Raw genomic sequence first — 20,508 nt, forward strand, 5'->3', positions numbered from 1 at the left:
TTAATACTTTTAAGCATGTAGTGTATTATTACTATTCTTCTTTTTTCTGTTAATACATATACTGTATGCACTATTTGTAAGCAGCCCAGCCGCAATTGCTTTGGCAATACAAATGTATAGTTTTAGTCATGCCAATAAAGCACACTTGAATTGAAATTGAACTGAATAGAGAGAGAGAGAGAGAGAGAGAGAGAGAGAGAGAGAGAGAGAGAGAGAGAGAGAGAGAGAGAGAGAGAGAGAGAGAGAGAGAGAGAGAGAGAGAGAGAGAGAGATTTGAAATTTGAACACAGAGCAAGGGAAAAGAAACAGTCAACAGTCAACCAAGAACAACAATGGTGGACTACATGCTTGTGTTTGTGCTGCAGAAGCTACTGAGCCTATTAGCTTAAGTAAAGCTTTTACTTCATTAAAAGGTTGTATATAGCAATCAAGGTTTATTCGAATGCTCCAAGTCTTCTCTGTTTTTAGTGTAGCAGAATTAGAGTGCCACATACTGGTGGTCTGGCATGTATACATTGTTTTGAGTCTGTTTCAGTGGTTTCCTGTGTACCCAGATATTTCTTGAGACAACGCTGTGTTTACTGAATTTTTTTTAAGAAGGGAAGGGGACAAAAGGCCAGACAGGGAAAGCTCTGGCTTCGTGTGGATGTGGCCTTAGTTGGCACTGAAAATATATTTTAAAAAGCTCAAGTAGGAGAATTATGTATTATTATACTGACACACCTTCAAGATTTGGCAACATAAAACGTTTTTCCATAGCTCATCACAATATGTTTACTTTATGAATTCATGATGACATGCTTCTACTTATGCTCAAAGAACAAAAGAAGCAAACTGAAATCCAATGCATTCATTCTTTGAGTGAAAAGAGCATACAAGTACATCAAAAAGCACTGCCAAACCAGCATTTAAACATAAATAAGCATGGAAAAGGTCAGAAATATTGTATCATGGAAAAGTGTATGTATGTATGTTTTGTAAAAGGACAGAATACAGAAAGATCACAGAATTTTTGACCTGGAAATGTGTGACCAAGGTAACAGCAGTTTTTAAAAAATAGTTAAAAAAAAGGAATGGAGACGAGCGTGTTTTTAATGTAAAATCATTCTCAGGTGACTCTTTGTACTTTGCTTTCAACTGTGTCTACTGAATCATCCGCTGAGTTGCGCTTCTTAGACGATACAAGGGACAATGACACTTCCCGTTTATCCTCTAAAACCTTAGATGTAGTCAAGCCAGTGTTTGGCAAATTTAAGTCCAAGTCAGGGCTCTCCAAACAGGGCATTGTATCAGTTGGCACTAGTTCAAGCTCTGTGGATCTTAGTGCCTCATGCTGCTCAGTTTGTAACTGTACATCCATATCCTCCAGTTCTGTTAAAGTGCCGCTGATAACTTCAGTTTGTGGCTCTTCTGGATCCACATTGAGCTCCAGTGCCCCCTTGTGGCCATTGATTGGCATGTTATCTGCTCCTGACAGGACCTCCCTCCTGAGTGAGGCCAACTGGGCCTGCAGGAGCTCCTTGTGCTGAGCTTCAAGGTTTTCCATCTAACAATAAAAAGTAAGACAGTTTTCCCCAGGAGAAATATCAATTTGAATTAGCCCAAGCCTATACATTCATAACACTTACAAGCTTGGCCACCTTCTGCTGGCTGTGATCTGGACATTGGTATGCTTGCAGTTCCTCAAACATCCTAACATTAGATTGAACCAGACTTGCAACCTAAAAATAAAATAGAAGAAATGCAAAAGAAGACTGAACTACAGCAAGTGTATGCAGGAATGGGTACAAAAATAAATAATGCATAAAAAAACATGGAATTTTACTTTAATAAAAGTTACAAATGACTTAATTGACAAATGCATTAAGGCTTAATATGAACTAATGCATACCTGTTCTTTGAGCTGTTTAATCTCAGCTTGTAGTGTCTTCTCCATAGTCTCCTTCTCCTGACGGAGTGTGTACATCTGTTGGTGGAGCTCCAGGAGTCGTTTCTGTAGCAGCGTCTGTTCCAAACCTTCTGTGTCCTGAAATTACAGTGACAAAGCTTTTAGATCACTCCTACCAGGAGATCTGCTAAACCAGAAGACAGAAACACAAATAATGTACACTCATTATTTCATTATAATCATCCAAAAGCTGATTTGTTTAGCAGCCATTACTCCAGTCTTCAGTGTCACATGATCCTTCAAAAATCATTGTAATATGCTCATTTGGCACTCAAGAAACTTTTTATATTATTATCAATGTTGAAAACAGTTGTGCTGCTTCATATTTTTTTGGAAACAGTGATAACAGATTAGACATATCTTTACTGTTTTTTTTTTTGTTTTTTTTTATTTAATGCCTCAGTGAATAAATCTAATACATTTCTTTAAAAAAGCCCAAACTTTTAAACAGAAGTGTATGTATTGAATACTAATAGAGCTTCAAAAACATCTAGCATCACTAATAATGATAGATAATTGGAGTGGCATTGTCTGTTGTTTGTAATATTTTTTTTTCATTAGATACAATTAAACAGTAATATGTTCAGTGATTCATATAAATAATGACCTGTTCAGTAATGATACCAGTAGCTGTGTCATAGATCACACTGTTTCCCTGTCCATCAGGGTCCATAAGAACAAGAGTCTGTGTCCCATCACATGAATTCTGGGAAGACCCCACCTCCTCCTCAGCACCAAGTGGGATCCCATTTCTCTCACAGTCTTCCTTCAAACACAAAGCAGAGATAAACAACAATACTTAAATGAAGTACCAAGAGGTTTATTAGAAGATCATAATTGTTATCATAATTGCCTTTATCACTGTATAGAATACTATAAAATAATATGTAGTGTGCCTTGTTCTGTGTAAGAAGCCACATCATCTCACAAAAGGATGCTATTTCAAACAATCAACTGACATTATGAAGTGAGTTTGGAGTAAAAACATGTTATTAAATGTTGTCTTTTGTTGAACAAGTGGTTCATAAATGCTTCTCATGATTGGAAAGATTTGACGCTTGTGACTTTTTAAAATGCACGTTATAAGCAACTCAAACTCGCAGTGCAGCATTTACTACTGATCACAGAGCTGTGCTTCACTGACAAGCTGTGCATAAAATAAATCACAGCCTTTGCGAATTCATAATCTCACTAAGCCAAATCGGTTTAAGCGCAATTTCGGGTTAATTTCTATTAATCGTGCAGCCCTACACTTAAAGGATTAGTTCACTTTCAAATAAAACGTTCCTGATAATTTACTCACCCCCATTTCATCCAAGATGTTCATGTCTTTCTTTCTTCAGTCGAAAAGAAATTAAGGTTTTTGATTCAACTTACGGAACGAATGTGGTGGCAGTTCCGTTTTTTCCCCTAAGTACAATAGGGAAGGCCATACAGCATAAGCTTTTTGAAGAATATGGAAAGCGGAAGCACGTGCAAGGCGATCATTTGTGTTTATAAAGCATATACAGTTGTATTTTTTTTTTCAAAAATGGCCGTTCGTTTCACTAAATAAGACCCTTATTCCTCGTCTGGTATCGTTTAAAGCCCTTTGAAGCTGCACTGAAACTGTAATTTTGACCTTCAACCGTTTGGAGACCAGTGAAGTCCACTATATGGAGAAAATTCCTGGAATGTTTTCATCAAAAACCTTAATTTCTTTTCAACTGAAGAAAGAAAGACATGGACATCTTGGATGACTTGGGGGTGAGTAAATTATCAGGAACATTTTATTTGAAAGTGGACTAATCCTTTAACTCACTGTGTTTACCAGAATACCTGACAAAATAGGTGTTTTGACATAAATTTTGTGTATCTGTTCAAGCGCAGGGGACGCGAAAGAGGAAACAATTCTTTGTTCTGAAACGCAAGTACCAAATTGAGTTCGCTCTTACCTCTTCTTGCATTTGAATGGCTTAAAATGTCTTAAATGTGTAAACTGGTAAAACAAATCATGTGCAAATTATAAAGTTTCATTCTATGATGGTTACACACTGATCTGCGAATCACATGCGTGCTGAACAGTGGGGCCTGGTCCATATGGATCAACTACAATCCATTGCACCCGTATTGGACGGAAAGGGGCGTGACATTTCCAAAACGCCCTCAAAGAGCTTGACCAATCATAACACACTGGTCCAGCTGAACAATCAGAGCACATTGCACTTTTTGGAAGGCAGGGCTTTATAGAGACAGGACCTAAATAGAGCATTACTGTCAGACTGGGAAGAGATGTGAAAAATAATGTTATTGAACATTCAAACATGAAGACCTGTTCTAGTAGATCCCAAAAACAAAATCAAGACTTTGAAGAAAAAGGCCATAATAGGTTCCCTTTAATGAAAAGGCTGAAAATAAACTTTTTTGTTTGCCTACCTTTGGTTCCACAGTTAATAGGGTTTCAGTGCCAGTGGTCAGGATGGGGTGAGTTAATATGGATCCAATGCTTGTGCCATCTCCTCCTGATCCAAGACTCACTGCCAGCCCTTCATATGCTTTAGCATGAGCCTCTGAGCTCTCACCATAATACTGTCGACAGTTCACATTCTGAGAGAGGAAACATGCAAACATTATTAGGTTAAAAAATGTGATATCCGAAGCGGAAAAAAGGCCGTTCATGCTAAGGATGATAACTATAACATTTAAAAAATGATTCTAATTTGATGAACTATAACGTTAATGACAGAGAGAAATTATATCGTTGGAATAACTTTTAATAAATTCATCAGCAAATCAGAATATACATGAATTTAAAGCTCTTGAGCATTTAAAGTGTAGACGGGGTCGCTAATAGTTATCATTCTTGGTGTGAATTAACCTTTAGTCCGATGTTATCCACCTTTACCTGTGTCACTTGGATCTGGAATGTGGTGTGGGGATTTCGGAAGTGTGTTTTATAGTGTTTGATGGCCTCATCCCTCCTGTTGAAACCATTTCTACAGCGGTAACAGTGCCAATGCGCACCTTTAAACCTCTTTTCTCCTTTAATAGTTCCCACAATCTCACAATGGATACAGCAACGCAGAACCTTCAAACCTGTCCATAAAAAAAAGTGTAAGAGAGAGACTGATTCCAAAGAGCATCATTCATACAAGCTAAACAGTTTCCCTGTGCCCCACCTGCAAAGTCAATGCCTTTGTCCACGTGTTTGATGCGAAAGTGAGCTCGCAGGATGACGGGATCTTGGTAAGCCTCGGCCACAGAACAGAGCGGGCAGTGCATGTGCACTCCTTTCTCCTGCCCCAAACACTTCTCATCCTGACACAGCACAGGTGTGTATGCGTGTTCTGTTCCTCTGACACGAACCGAGGGATGGGCCTACATAATAAAATGCAGACAGGAAGAGAGCCTCGTGAACGCAACTCTATCTAAAAGAGACATTGTTTTGAATAAGTAGCCCTATTACTGTGCTGAAAGCTGTTTAGGGCTGGCATTTACAAGCCAAATTCCAGAAATGTTGGGATGCTTTTTTAAATTTGAATAAAATGAAAACTAAAAGACTTTCAAATCACATGAGCCAATATTTTATTCACATTAGAACATAGATAACAAATGTTTAAACTGAGAAATTTTACACTTTTATCCATTAAATGAGCGCATTTCAAATTTGATACCTGATACAAGTCTCAAAGAAAATGGAACAGGGGCAACAAATGGCAGAAAAAGCAAGAAATTTTGAGACTGGGAGAACATCTAACAACTAATTAAGTTAACTGATATCAGGTTTGTAACACGATTAGCTATAAAAGGGATGTCTTAAGCCCTGGATACACTGCACTAGGGTTGCACGGTGTACCGGTACTACGGTAGTATCGCGATACTAAAGCTTCAAAATACTGGCGATGCCATTGTATTTTTCAAACGGTAGTATCGTCACTACCGTAAGGAATGTTGTATGTGCGGCAGGTACACTTCAATTGAACATGCGTGCCTGCAAAAACATTACAAGAGACTGCCGTTGACTGTCTGCTGTGCCCTGTGTAGTAAATGCTCTGTAGAATTAGCGCCTTATTGTTTCCTGATGCTTCAGTTAATTTTGCAATGAGAAAAAGTTGCGCTTGCACGTTGTTGTTGTCATTTAATCTGGAGGAAGGGTCTGAAATTCACTTAATTAACATCATAAAATCTTTATATAAGACTGAATTCTCGCAGTTTTCCGTTGCTCATTTGGCCACTTCTGGAAAAGATTAAATAGTTTGTTTCTAGAAACACGACAAACACGATTCAGACAAATGCAATTCCATTCATCAACTAGATAAAAAAGTTTGAGGACAAACTTTAAGTTGGCTTGAAAAAGCCGGTCCAGAAAGTTTGAAGTAGTTTTAAAAGTGTGAAGTTTGAGAGTTTTCAGTTTAAAAGTTTAAGTTTTAGTTTAGTAGTTAGATTTAACATTAGGCTAATCACTATTAGCATGTAGCTATTCACTGCTAGCATGTGTAGCATGTTGGAAGTCCAGATTGCTAGCATGAGTCAAAAGAGCCAACCGCCATATCTCTACGATGTTCTTATGCAGAGATATAGATTTTGCAAAACGGTTGCTAGGGTACTCTGTTTGGTTGCTAGGGAGTGGCTAGGCAGCTACCAGTGATGATACTCCAAAGGCTGCTTGACAATATAAACCAACCCCCATGTCTTTATGATGTTCTGATGCAGAGATATAGAATTTGCAAAACGGTTGCTAGGGTACTCTATTTGGTTGCTAGGGAGTGGCTTTGCAGCTACCAATGATGATACTCCAAAGGCTGCTTGACAATATAAACCAACCCCCATGTCTGTACGATGTTCTGATGCAGAGATATAGATTTTGCAAAACGGTTGCCAGGGTACTCTGTTTGGTTGCTAGGGAGTGGCTTGGCAGCTACCAGTGATGATACTCCAAAGGCTGCTTGACAATATAAACCAACCCCCATGTCTGTACGATGTTCTGATGCAGAGTTATAGATTTTGCAAAATGGTTGCTAGGGTACTCTGTTTGGTTGCTAGGCAGTGGCTTTGCAGCTACCAATGATGATACTCCAAAGGCTGCTTGACAATATAAACCAACCCCCATGTCTGTACGATGTTCTGATGCAGAGATATAGATTTTGCAAAACAGTTGCTAGGGTACTCTGTTTGGTTGCTAGGGAGTGGCTTTGCAGCTACCAATGATGATACTCCAAAGGCTGCTTGACAATATAAACCAACCCCCATGTCTGTACAATGTTCTGATGCAGAGATATAGATTTTGCAAAACGGTTGCTAGGGTACTCTGTTTGGTTGCTAGGGAGTGGCTTTGCAGCTACCAATGATGATACTCCAAAGGCTGCTTGACAATATAAACCAACCCCCATGTCTGTACGATGTTCTGATGCAGAGATATAGATTTTGCAAAACGGTTGCTAGGGTACTCCATTTGGTTGCTAGGGAGTGGCTTGGCAGCTACCAGTGATGATAGATAGATAGATAGATAGATAGATAGATAGATAGATAGATGGATGAGTTTGAATGAGTTAGATAGATAGATAGATAGATAGATAGATGAGTTTCAATGAGTTAGATAGATAGATGAGTTTGAATGAGTTAGATAGATAGATAGATGAGTTTGAATGAGTTAGATAGATAGATAGATAGATAGATAGATAGATAGATAGATAGATAGATGAGTTTGAATGAGTTAGATAGATAGATAGATAGATAGATAGATAGATAGATAGATAGATAGATAGATAGATGAGTTTGAATGAGATAGATAGATAGATAAATGAGTTTGAATGAGATAGATAGATAGATAGAGTTTGAATGAGTTAGATAGATAGATAGATAGATAGATAGATAGATAGATGAGTTTGAATGAGATAGATAGATAGATAAATGAGTTTGAATGAGTTAGATAGATAGATAGATAGATGAGTTTGAATGAGTTAGATAGATAGATAGATAGATAGATAGATAGATGAGTTTGAATGAGTTAGATAGATAGATAGATAGATGAGTTTGAATGAGATAGATAGATAGATAAATGAGTTTGAATGAGTTAGATAGATAGATAGATAGAGATAGATGAGTTTGAATGAGTTAGATAGATAGATAGATAGATAGATGAGTTTGAATGAGATAGATAGATAGATAAATGAGTTTGAATGAGTTAGATAGATAGATAGATGAGTTTGAATGAGTTAGATAGATAGATAGATAGATGAGTTTGAATGAGTTAGATAGATAGATAGATAGATAGATAGATAGATGAGTTTGAATGAGATAGATAGATAAATGAGTTTGAATGAGTTAGATAGATAGATAGATAGATATATAGATAGATAGATGAGTTTCAATGAGTTAGATAGATAGATAGATAGATAGATGAGTTTGAATGAGTTAGATAGATAGATAGATAGATGAGTTTGAATGAGTTAGATAGATAGATAGATAGATAGATAGATAGATAGATGAGTTTGAATGAGATAGATAGATAAATGAGTTTGAATGAGTTAGATAGATAGATAGATAGATATATAGATAGATAGATGAGTTTCAATGAGTTAGATAGATAGATAGATAGATAGATGAGTTTGAATGAGTTAGATAGATAGATAGATAGATGAGTTTGAATGAGTTAGATAGATAGATAGATAGATAGATAGATAGATAGATAGATAGATGAGTTTGAATGAGATAGATAGATAAATGAGTTTGAATGAGTTAGATAGATAGATAGATAGATAGATAGATAGATAGATAGATGAGTTTGAATGAGTTAGATAGATAGATAGATAGATAGATAGATGAGTTTGAATGAGTTAGATAGATAGATAGATAGATAGATAGATAGATAGATAGATGAGTTTGAATGAGTTAGATAGATAGATAGATAGATAGATAGATAGTTTGATAGATTTAGTTTGATAGATAGATAGATAGATAGATAGATAGATAGATAGATAGATAGATGAGTTTGAATGAGATAGATAGATAGATAAATGAGTTTTAATGAGATAGATAGATAGATAGATAGATGAGTTTGAATGAGTTATAGATAGATAGATAGATAGATAGATGAGTTTGAATGAGTTAGATAGATAGATAGATAGATGAGTTTGAATGAGTTAGATAGATAGATAAATGAGTTTGAATGAGATAGATAGATAGATAGATAGATAGATAGATAGATAGATGAGTTTGAATGAGTTAGATAGATAGATAGATAGATGAGTTTGAATGAGTTAGATAGATAGATAGATAGATGAGTTTGAATGAGATAGATAGATAAATGAGTTTGAATGAGTTAGATAGATAGATAGATAGATAGATAGATAGATAGATAGATGAGTTTGAATGAGTTAGATAGATAGATAGATAGATAGATAGATAGATAGATAGATAGATGAGTTTGAATGAGTTAGATAGATAGATATTTAGTTTGATAGATTTAGTTTGATAGATAGATAGATAGATAGATAGATAGATAGATAGATAGATATTTAGTTTGATAGATAGATAGATAATGAGTTTATGAGTTTGAATGAGTTTCAATGGATTAGAAATAGTACATAGAATGGCACTTGAGTCTAATTGAGTTTGAGTCTAATGGGCTTCCATAGTTTAAATTTGAATTTTGACAGTTGGAATTTGAAAGTCTTGGCTCATTTGAACATTCCGTCAATGAAAGTCAATGGGATTTTTTCCAAGTTTGATCAGCATTTTTAGGAAAACCGTAAGTCGGATCAGTCTGAAAAGATATAGCAACCCGAGTCAGAACAGTCTGAAGGTCTGGGCTGAGTTTGGTGGTTGTAGCTTGAACAGTCTAGGAGGAGATAGTGTTCAAATTTTCGGTCAGAAGAATAATAATAATAAGTTTATATAGCAGATCAGTAAGTTGGCTTTTTCAAGCCAACTTAAGTTATAGCGGATTTGCTCTCGGTTCTTATCAATCATATCAATCGTGATTTTTTAATTATAAATGTATTATATGTTTTAATATAGGCTACATAGCCTACTGCTCTCCAGTCAGGGTTAGATATTTCAAGATAGGCTGGCAAAAATGCTCCTGATAGTTCGTGACACGAGCAAGAGCGCTGTTTTTGTTTCGTTTCTAAATGAATCTGTTTTTGAACAAATTGGGCGAGTCACTGACTCACTAATCCATTCATTAAGAAAGTCATTTGCTTCGTTCCTGAATGAATCAGCCGTTTTGAACGAATCGGTTGAATGATTCATTGACTTGATCATTAACACTTGCTGCCACCTACTGGCGACTTCAGTCTCCCATCTAAAAGTAGGCCTATTCTATCATTTTTTACCATCTAAAAGTAGGTCTATTCTATCATTTTTTACCATCTAAAAGTAGGTCTATTCTATCATTTTTTTCCGCCAACATTTTTATTTCTATATTCAAATTTTATATTTGAAACATTAATATCATAACATTATTTATGCAATTGTAATTGAAGTGTAAATGCATAAATGTTACATCGTAATGTCAGTTCATACAGCTTCTGTGCAATGCTAAGATGAATTTTGTTTACAATGATTCATTTGATTGGTAATAAAAGCCTGTTATTCATTCTCATTAATGAAGTAGGCTATTCAGAGAAAAATCTGGTCTGTTTTCATGTTTTTTATGAAAGTTTGGTTCATTTTGTATACTGCATGGTATCGCGATACTACTTGGTATCGTGATACTTCAGCTGGTATAGTATCGTAAGACATTTTTATGGTATCGTGACAACCCTACACTGCACGATTTTAGCAATCCTATAAGATCATTACTTTATCTCACTGTGCGACATGTACCTACTAAACTTGGGTACGACATGTTGAATCGTAGGCTATGATGCAAGTTTCTATAGAAAAATAAAACGTCATCAGCACGTGCTACTGTTATACAAAACACTATGTTGAAATCACACTTTGGCAGTTGTAGGTTTTATTTGTGCTGAAAATAAAAAGGAAGTGGCGAAAGAAGAAGGGAAAAGAGCTTGAGGTAAGCGGTTTCAAGTTCTAGCGCCATGTCACGTTGATTTCATGTCGCATTTTTATTGGCTGGTCAGTAGACATAGGTCGTAGCAGCAAACACACTACGTTGATCAGGCTGGATTTCTGACACTGTCAGAAAACTATCGTAGGCTATCTTTGGTTGCAAGACAGGGAAAACGGCTGTCTTTGAACCTCTCACACTGTACGACAAAGGACCACCGATTAAGAGCCACGATCCCAGAAATTGCCATGATTGTTTAACGATGGCAATCTTTCATCTGGGACAGCCAAATATCATGCAGTGTATTCCGGGCTTTAGAGAACCAGAGTCTCTCAGAGTCTCTCAGAAGTAAAGATGGGCAGAGGCTCTCCAATGATTGTGGAATACTTTAAAAACAATGTTCCTCAATGTCAAATTGCAAAGGCTTTGCAAAATCTCATCATCTACAGTGCATAACAACATCAAAATATTCAGAGAAACTGGAGAAATCTCTGTGCATAAGGGACAGGGCCGAAGTCCTTTTTGAATGCCTGTGGTCTTTGGGTCCTCAGTAGGGCTGCACGATTAATCACATGCTATTCTCACGCGCATTTCGTCAGTAAAGCCGGTTCCCTGATTACCGCTAAATCGCCATCACCTGTTTTTAAACGGAGCGCCTTTTATTAGACAGAGCCGTAGTTCACAGACAAGCCACGCAATATCGCGTTCATTATCGCAGGCGATTCATCTGCGATATGAACGCGATATTGCGTGGCTTTTCAGTGATCTACGGCTCTGTCTATTAAATGCCGCTTCATTTGAAAGCAGGTGATGGCGATTTAGCAGTAATCAGGGAACCGGCTTTACTGACGAAATGCGCGTGAGAATAGCATGCGATTAATCGTGCAGCCCTAGTCCTCAGACAACACTGCATCACTCATCAGCATGATTATGTCAATGATATTACTAAATGGGCCCAGGAATACTTCCAGAAAGCACTGTCGGTAAAAACAATCCACCGTGCCATCTGCAGATGCCAACTAAAGCTCTATCATTCAAAAAGGAAGCCATATGTGAACATGGTCCAGAAGCGCCATCGTGTCCTGTGGGCCAAGGCTCATTTAAAATGGACTGTTTCAAAGTGGAAAAGTGTTCTATGGTCAGACGAGTCCAAATTTGACATTTTTGTTGGAAATCTCGGACACTGTGTCCTCCGGGCTAAAGAGGAGGGACACCTTCCAGCGTGTTTATCAACGTTCAGTTCAAAAACCAGCATCTCTGATGGTATGGGGGTGCATGAGTGCATACAGTATGGGCAGCTTGCAGTTTTTGGAAGGCACTATGAATGCTGAAAGGTATATAAAGGATTAGAGCAACATATGCTCCCCTCCAGACAACGTCTATTTCAGGGAAGGCCTTGTGTATTTCAGCAGGACAATGCAAAACCACATACTGCAGCTATTACAACAGCATGGCTTCATTGTAGAAGAGTCCAGGTGCTGAATTCTGCAGTCCAGATCTTTCACCTATAGAGAACATTTGGTGCATCATTAAATGAAAGACGACAAACTCTTCAGCAGCTGGAAACCTATATCAGGTAAGAATGGGACCACATTCCAACACTCCAGAAACTCATAACCTCGATGCCCAGACGTCTTTAAACAGTTTTGAAAAGAAGAGCAGATGCTACACCATGGTAAACATGCCCTCGTCACAACTATTTTGAGACCTGTAACAGGCATCAAATTTGAAATGAGCTCAGTTTGTGCATAACATTTCTCAGTTTAAACATTTTTATATAGGTTCTATTGTGAATAAAATATTGCCACATGTGATTTGAAAGTCTTTTAGTTTTCATTTTATTCAAATTTAAAAAAAATTTGGTCTGATGTGAACGGCTGCAGATTTACAGCAAGGGCACCAAATCTGAAAACATATTTGTGACCCTGGACTACAAAACCAGTCATAAGTCGCACAGGTATATTTGTAGCAATAGCCAACAATACATTGTATGGGTCAAAATTATCGATTTTTCTTTTATGCCAAAAATCATTAGGATATTTAAAGATCATGTTCCATGAAGATATTTAGTAAATTTCCTACCGTAAATATATATATATATATATATATATATATATATATATATATATATATATATATATATATATATATATATATATATATATATATATATATATATATAAAAATATTTTTGTAAGTAAGATGCATCGCTTCATTTGGACAACTTTAAATGCAATTTTCTAAATATTTAGATTTTTTTGCACCCTCAGATACCAATTTTTCAAATAGATGCATCTCGTCCAAATATTGTCCTGTCCTAACAAACCAAACATCAATGGAAAGATTATTTATTCAGCTTTCAGACGATGTATAAATCTCAATTTCACAAAATTGACCCTCATGACTGGTTTTGTGGTCCAGGGTTACATTTGAGGTTACTGAAATCTGTGACCCCCTGTATTTCACACATAATTTAAACTGAATCAACATGCAAACTGTATTTATTAACTCATACAAGTGAATTGCAGATGTTTCACAAATTGAGATATTGTTTTAATATTTTCTTTAAGAGCCCCTTGTGGTAATCATAAGCATTGCCGCCGAAATCCTATGAAACTTGGCGCGTGCCATAAACTGCAAGTTTGTCAGCAATATGAGAAATTATTACAACCACGACCTAAGGTACTCAAAAAAGTTATTGTTTGAAAAATGCTCTTATTCATGTACATGTTGTAGATGAAATACACATGCTTAAATGGGCCTAATGCATCACTAACAGTTCTATTTACATATTTCATTAGGCCTGTATTTACATATATTTCAATGGGTAGTTATAAAACCATACCAGGTTGATAAAATCTTGACTACTGTACCGAATCATATTTGTCCAGAAAGTTAAAAGCTGCGTGCAGCTTTTGTACACTTAATCAAGCTAACAACTTTAGCAAGCTAACATAAAACTCATAGCATTTTACGTTTAAACTTTCACTCACCACAAAAGCGGACATGCCTGTGATATGATATAAAATTCCGCTTCAAATTCAGCTGTCCGCCCGGCGTTTGTCGTAGTCCTTAGCCTATGAAACATCCCATTTCAGAGCGCTTGTGTGTGGTTCGTCATCTGCGCGTACACACATTCACCTGCGAGTTTCCAGCACTAGCACCGATGAACGAAATGACGAGATGTCATTATTATAGCTCAACGTAGAGTAATTTCATTGGCCACCATCAGCTTGGGTGAAATTTTAAACCAATCAGCACCGTAATCGATGAGCAAGAGCCACCACAACGAAGGCTGCACGTACACTGGTATTAGATGAAAAATCCACCATATTAAATATCTTAAAATATTTAAGGCAGCCAGACACTTTAATTATTTTATCTAAATTACTGCACTCCTGTACTGTTTCATAAAATTTAGAATTAATTAATTTTATTTTAACGAATTATTAGAAGAAGGCTACGGAGGTTTTTTAAGTATTCAGCTAACGTATAAGAGAAAATGTTCTTCCAAAGTTGTAATTTCACATTTCGTAAGTAATTAAAAAAAAAAACAAATAATGTCATGAATGCAAAGCTCTTATAGGAATTTACACTCTTCAGTTTAATAAGGGGATGTAGCTCAGTGGTAGAGCGCATGCTTTGCATGTATGAGGCCCCGGGTTCAATCCCCGGCATCTCCAGTTTTCTCAAGGACTACAACTTTACAATTACAACAACTTTACAACTACAATTCAAAAACTAAAACAAACAGATTAAATTGTAATGTTAAATACGCAATATATAGTAAATGTATTAATTTTTTTCTTGCAATTTTCTTGCTAACCACAAGAGGTCATACGGTTACATGTCAATCAACTGACTTTCAGATGTTTTGGATGTGTAGATGGACAAGGCATAAAACCAAACAGCTGCCACAGAGTAATCAAAACTTGATTTTTATAATTTTGACACAAGCATGTTTCTTCCTTTGTCTTGTTTACTCCAGTCTTCATCTGGCATCTTCTGTCAGCAAAGGCTACAAATGAAATTAAAAACAAATTCAGCCATTGCCTCTCTGTTCAGCACTTAAGTTTTTAATTTTACAAATGTACATTTTGCATATATATATATATATATATATATATATATATATATATATATATATATATACACACACACACACACACACACACACTACCGTGGAGGTTTTAAAAATATGTTATGTCTCTTATTCTCAAAAAGGCTGCATTTATATTTGATCAAAAATAAAGTAAAGCAGTAAAATGTGAAATATTATTAATTTAAAACTACTGTTTTCTCTTTTAATAGGCTATATTTTAAACCATAATCTATACCTGTGATGGCAGAGCTGAATTTTCAGCATCATACTCCATTGTCACATGATCCTTCACAAATCATTCTAATATGCTGATTTGGTGCTCAAGAAACATTTATTATTATTATTATCAATGCTGATAACAGTTGTGCTGATTAATATTTTGTGGAAACCTTGATACTTTTCCCATGATTCTTTCATTCTTTGATAAAAGAAAAGTTCAAAAGAACAGCATTTATTTGAAATATACATCTTTTGTATAGCATTATAAATGTCTTTACTGTCACTTTTGATCAATTCATTGCATTCAGTTAATAAAATTATTAATTTCTTTAAAAAAAAATACACTAAACTAAAAAAAAAACTTACTACCAAAGACTTTTCAACGGTGTTTATTCTTATAATTCAATTTTGCCATCTTAAATTAAATGTCATCATACTCACCCTGTCAGTTTCATTCTCAAACTCTGGATTCTTCCATTTCTGATTGGTCAGAATTTTCAGCACTACCAATCCAAAAATAACTACTAAAATACCTAATGAGTTTGCAAACAGAGCTTCAGCAGGCAGCGAAGAATACGGTTCTGTATTGCTTCCATTTCTCCCGTTTCTGTTGAGACATTGGTTGGGAACATTGAAACAGCTACAAACAACTCAGCTGTCAACAAAACACTCAGAGATTAGAGGTGGTTTCACCATAATAAGAGCTTCCCACACAGCTAATTTAGAGAGAAAACTTATTATTTATCTGAATGAGATAAATTGCAGCCATTTCTTGTAGCTACATAGATGTGATTGTAGGATTGTCACTCACAGCGTCAGCAGTAGTTTCTCATTGATCCCAGACAGGCTGGTGATGAGACTCAGGATGAAGATGGCCATGCCCATCCAGATGTGGAGAGGTTTCAGACGGGCTCTAAAAGCCAAAGGGGTCCAGGGCAACAAGAATGCACAAAGACCCCCAAACCACTATTCAGTCAGAGGAGAAAGGCACAGGAGACGATGTCAAGCATCATTCTATTGAAATTTGATGGAGTGGAACATACTCATGGAGCTTTACCAAGCATGAAGCAGTGATAATACTGTGACATGTCAGTCATCAGGCTAGCCCATGTGGTATACCTGCAAAGTGAATAGGGCCACTGTGGAGATCCCAGTCCAGCTGTGCAATGAATACAGATGAGGGATGTTGTTGGCACTGTGAAAATCAAAGGCAGCACACACGCCTACCACAGACAACACCCCGGCTACGAACAACAGCCCTGCATGGGCCACCTTACACCACCACCTGCTCCAGGTGAGAGGAACACGGTACAGGACTATGGCTGAGAGAGAGAGAGAGAGAGAGACACAGAGACAAAGACAGAGACAAAATGTATCTGAATTCGTATTCACAGTTAAGTGTTTTTGGACATGGTATAAACATGTTTTTTTGTTTGTTTTGTTTTTTTATGGAACCATGGTAACATCCCTGGAAGTATTTTCTGTGTAATATACCATGTACACCACCATTTAAAAGTTTTGGGTCAGTAATATTTTTTATTAAAGAAATTAATGCTTTTATTCATCAATGACACTTTAAATTGATCAAGTGTGACAGAAAAGACTTATAATGTTATACAATAATTCTATTTCAAATCAATTCTGTTCTTTTGAAGTTCCTATTCATCAAAGAATCTTGAAAAATAAATAATAATAAATGTTTCTTGAGCACCGAATAATCATATTAGAATGATTTCTGAAGGATCATGTGACACTGAAGACTGGAGTCTTTGCCATCACAGGAATTATTTTTAAAATATATTAAACCTTTCACGCATTGAGGTCACTTCAGTGGACAGCTATTAAAAAGCCATTTTATTGTGAATGCATGGGTTTTGATGGCATAGGTGCACATCATCTAGCAATACCAGACTCTGCTACTTCACTTTGCTTCGTAGACAGAGTCTGGAATGGCATAATAGAGAAGTGTTTTCTCTCTCGCCAGGGGGCGCTTGTCTGAAGTTTAAAATCATTGTTTACCCGTAAGCCAATCAGATACGTTTAGTTATGACGTATGTTTTGTGCCTGTACAGCCGCATCGAAGCACAGACATCATGCATCGAACTCAAATCTATGATTGAACTTCCACTGTAAACCTGTTGTAAACACATGATAAAACAAATGTTTATCAAACACTCTTCTTGTTCTGGCTTCAGTTTGAAAAAGAGTTGAATGTTCTCCATAACAGAGCGAATTGCATCCCGTGTCTCGTTTCCCATTTCCGCGGTCGTTTCGGTTTTCGATTTCTCTAACCTACAATGTAAAACTCGGCGCTTAGCATCTACGTCACGGCTCTCAGCCCGCCCTCTGTTCGTTGATTGGCCCGGCTGTTTCCAGACCGGTGGTAAACAGAAAGCTCTGACGCTGTCTCATGCTGCGTCCCAATTCGCATACTATGCATCCTAAATAGTATTCGAAAAAAGAATTAGTATGTCCCAAATCGTAGTATGTTGAAATGAGTATTCCAAAGATACCCGGATGGTGTACTTTTTCCAGTTAGAATTCGAAGTGCAGATCCGTGCACACTTCTAACGGCTAATATTGCACATAACACATTGCGCTGTGGACGAGGATTCGATTAGAACTACAAATACGAATAAAAAGTGTTTAAAAACTACAAACATGACGGACGTGCGAGGTACGACGGTTAAGATAAAGTGGCTTGAATGATTAATAAGCAGTGTCTAACCTGACAAAAAGATATTTAATAAATGTTATCCACATTATATTTCATCTGCAACAGCATTGTGAACTTTTATAACGATGTGTTTGGTCATTAACTTTTAAATGCATCATTATGCAAAGATGAGGAGAGTTCTCTGCATGAAAGACCCATGACTGGCAGATCAACGTGCGACTACATTTCTCTCCGAAACGGTAGGAAAATAAATTTAATTTAAATGTGGAGGATTTTAACTGTGACATGATGATTGACACGGTAGTTTAAACAGTTACAGGTTGAGTAACTAAGCAACAGAACGTCCGTTAAAGACGCAGTTATGACGAGGTAGTTTGTCCCAAAACTTGCATACTCCTCTACTACACACTCAAAAGTATGTACTTTTTCTTTACAAAAAGAGTACATACTTTTAGGACGTAGTATAAGTGGGCGAATTGGGACGCAGCATCAGACTATGTACAGAAGCGAAATGAAATTGAGCGGAAGTAGGAAGTCTGACGTAGTCAGGCTACACATCATCCACTACAGTGGACTCTAGTGCATCATCCTATACACTGCCACCAAGTGGCAAGCCTTTGTATGTGATATTTTTTTTCCCCCTCCAAGCCAAGATGGCTGACAGCCAGTCAGAAATGCCAAGATGCTCTGAAATATCTTTCCATTCCTTCTTTCCTTGGAGACTCTTGCAGGTAAAAAAAAAAAACATAAAGTAACATCTAAGGAGTCATATCATTGTTAAATTTTCCAAGTGTTGATTTTTAGATTGGGAGGAATCTGATTAATCCTGATTAATCATCTTTCCACTAAATTGGTCACCATGTATCACTAGCTATATTTCAGCTACAATTCATACTTATATTACTGTTGTTTTTCAAAATACTTGATCTGCAGTAACTTTTTTAGCTGTAAATAAATGTATTTGTGTTATTAGATTGTAATTTGCAGTAACGTCAAAAAATACAGAATGCTTGTAATGCGTTACCCCCAACACTGCTAATTTCAGATGATTTGAAAACACCTGATCACAAGTGCAGTAAGTGCAGAGGTGTTTTGTGTGTAAACATGAAACATATTCTTGACTAGCTCTAGACTAAATGCGAACATACATTTACTAATTTAGTACTTCTCCTGCATCCTATTCTTCTGTATTCCAGAATGGCAAGAAAAAGTAACGCAAAAGTAATGTAACACATTACTTTCTATAAAAAGTAACTAATTAGTTACTTTTTTTAGGGAGCAACCCCATATTGTAATGCATTACTTTTAAAAGTAAATTTCCCCAACACTGGTGATTTGATGCATGAAAGGGTTCAAATAGAAAATTGTAATAATATTTCGCAATATTACTGTTTTCGTTTAAACTTCTGACGAACTTTTGAACGCTAAAAAAATACTATGAAATATGAAAGTTGTAATCAGTCTCATGGCATATTAAAGTAACAGTATTACCATCTAAAACTGATACCTTTCTTCTTTTATGATTGTTGACCTTTCTCCTATGTGAGTTTCATAATTTCACTACTAAAACTAAATGGTTATTAAATATCCTCCCTCATCTCCCCATCTATGCTTCACAAACAAACAGTTTTTATCATTCACTATTCATATTGATTAACTATGGCATACGCAGCTTGAAAGACTGTCCATTAGAGACAAGCACAGATGTTTTTGTTTAATTAAATGCTTGTTATATCATTACGCATTTACCTAACAGTTTATCATTAAATTTGATTGAAAATATTACTGACACACTTGTTAAGTGCTGATTTTGTCAGACACGTGTAACAGATCACATTTTGTGTTCGACAATAAAGAAAGTCATATAGGTTTAAAATATCATGTAAGTTGTAAAAACAAATGATGACTGAATTTTTCTTTTAGGGTAAAAAACTCGAATCTCGATTTACTTTCCATTTAATCTCACTGCCATCTTGGAGAAACAAATGTGATGTTAAACAGAAATTAATTATGATTTATGGGACTGTCTGTGATGGAGCAAGATCATAAACATGAAAAGGAAAGAGGTCTGCCATTTAAAAACAAGCGAGCAATAGAAAAAGCATTTACATGTGAGGCAGAAAGAGAGTGGTTTCTTCTCACCATTTCCATATAGCACCACGAGACTCGTCACCATTAAGACCGGGTGCCAGTTAAACTGCAGAAAAGAACCGTCCCAAGCAAATCCTCCTCTCCAGGTCCCACTCCACAGACACACGAATATCACACACAAAAACCCGAGCCACACGCTCACCACATATAAGGACACAGGCAAACGCATCTGTGTGTAAAGCAGGAAAAAAAAATGATTGGATAAAATGATTTCAGAGCTTTAATCTTTTGATAGATCTTTAAGGCAGTCATCTTCAATAGTTTTATTATTCCTCAGCCAATAACAGAAATGTCTATAAAAGTTTATAAAAGCTTGAACTTGAAATTCTGAAGATACAAAAGATATAGCATATATGTCTTGAAATGTTAGCTTACATAGTCACATAAATGAAATATCCTGTAGTCTTACCTTGCCTTTT

At 36.3% G+C, this 20,508-nt stretch overlaps 2 protein-coding genes and 1 non-coding gene across 3 annotated transcripts; 1 reads left to right on the top strand and 2 right to left on the bottom strand.

The window, feature by feature from the left end:
- Window positions 1-273: 273 nt before the first annotated feature.
- Window positions 274-14,089, bottom strand: zgc:193801 (uncharacterized protein LOC564476 homolog). The gene is made up of 8 exons (XM_067376183.1): window positions 13,934-14,089; window positions 5,107-5,305; window positions 4,833-5,023; window positions 4,364-4,534; window positions 2,556-2,714; window positions 1,892-2,026; window positions 1,629-1,721; window positions 274-1,546 (listed from the first exon to the last, which is right to left on the bottom strand). Exons 1-8 carry the CDS (start codon window positions 13,946-13,948, stop codon window positions 1,109-1,111), a joined length of 1,401 nt encoding a protein of 466 aa, XP_067232284.1. The 5' UTR covers window positions 13,949-14,089; the 3' UTR covers window positions 274-1,108.
- Window positions 14,090-14,551: 462 nt separating this feature from the next.
- trnaa-ugc (transfer RNA alanine (anticodon UGC)) lies at window positions 14,552-14,623 on the top strand. The gene has a single exon. It is a non-coding gene; the product is annotated as a tRNA-Ala (tRNA).
- Window positions 14,624-14,931: 308 nt separating this feature from the next.
- LOC137013115 (lysosomal membrane ascorbate-dependent ferrireductase CYB561A3) lies at window positions 14,932-20,258 on the bottom strand. Its single transcript, XM_067376732.1, has 5 exons — window positions 20,081-20,258; window positions 16,381-16,583; window positions 16,073-16,227; window positions 15,703-15,868; window positions 14,932-14,958 (listed from the first exon to the last, which is right to left on the bottom strand). The coding sequence occupies exons 1-5, from the start codon at window positions 20,256-20,258 to the stop codon at window positions 14,932-14,934; spliced, it is 729 nt and encodes a 242-aa protein (XP_067232833.1).
- Window positions 20,259-20,508: the final 250 nt, after the last annotated feature.

Source organism: Chanodichthys erythropterus, chromosome 22 (genome assembly GCF_024489055.1).
Source record: "Chanodichthys erythropterus isolate Z2021 chromosome 22, ASM2448905v1, whole genome shotgun sequence".
Classification (NCBI taxonomy): Eukaryota; Metazoa; Chordata; class Actinopteri; order Cypriniformes; family Xenocyprididae; genus Chanodichthys; species Chanodichthys erythropterus.

Coding starts and splice junctions, on each gene's coding strand:
- LOC137013115 (XM_067376732.1), bottom strand. CDS start 20,258: ATGCGTTTGCCTGTGTCCTTATATGTGGTGAGCGTGTGGCTCGGGTTT. Junction 16,228..16,380: donor TGGCCCTATTCACTTTGCAG/GTATACCACATG, acceptor CTGACTGAATAG/TGGTTTGGGGGTCTTTGTGC. Junction 15,869..16,072: donor GAGAAACTACTGCTGACGCT/GTGAGTGACAAT, acceptor ATGTCTCAACAG/AAACGGGAGAAATGGAAGCA.
- zgc:193801 (XM_067376183.1), bottom strand. Junction 5,024..5,106: donor CAAAGGCATTGACTTTGCAG/GTGGGGCACAGG, acceptor TTTTATGGACAG/GTTTGAAGGTTCTGCGTTGC. Junction 2,027..2,555: donor CTGGTATCATTACTGAACAG/GTCATTATTTAT, acceptor CTGTAATTTCAG/GACACAGAAGGTTTGGAACA.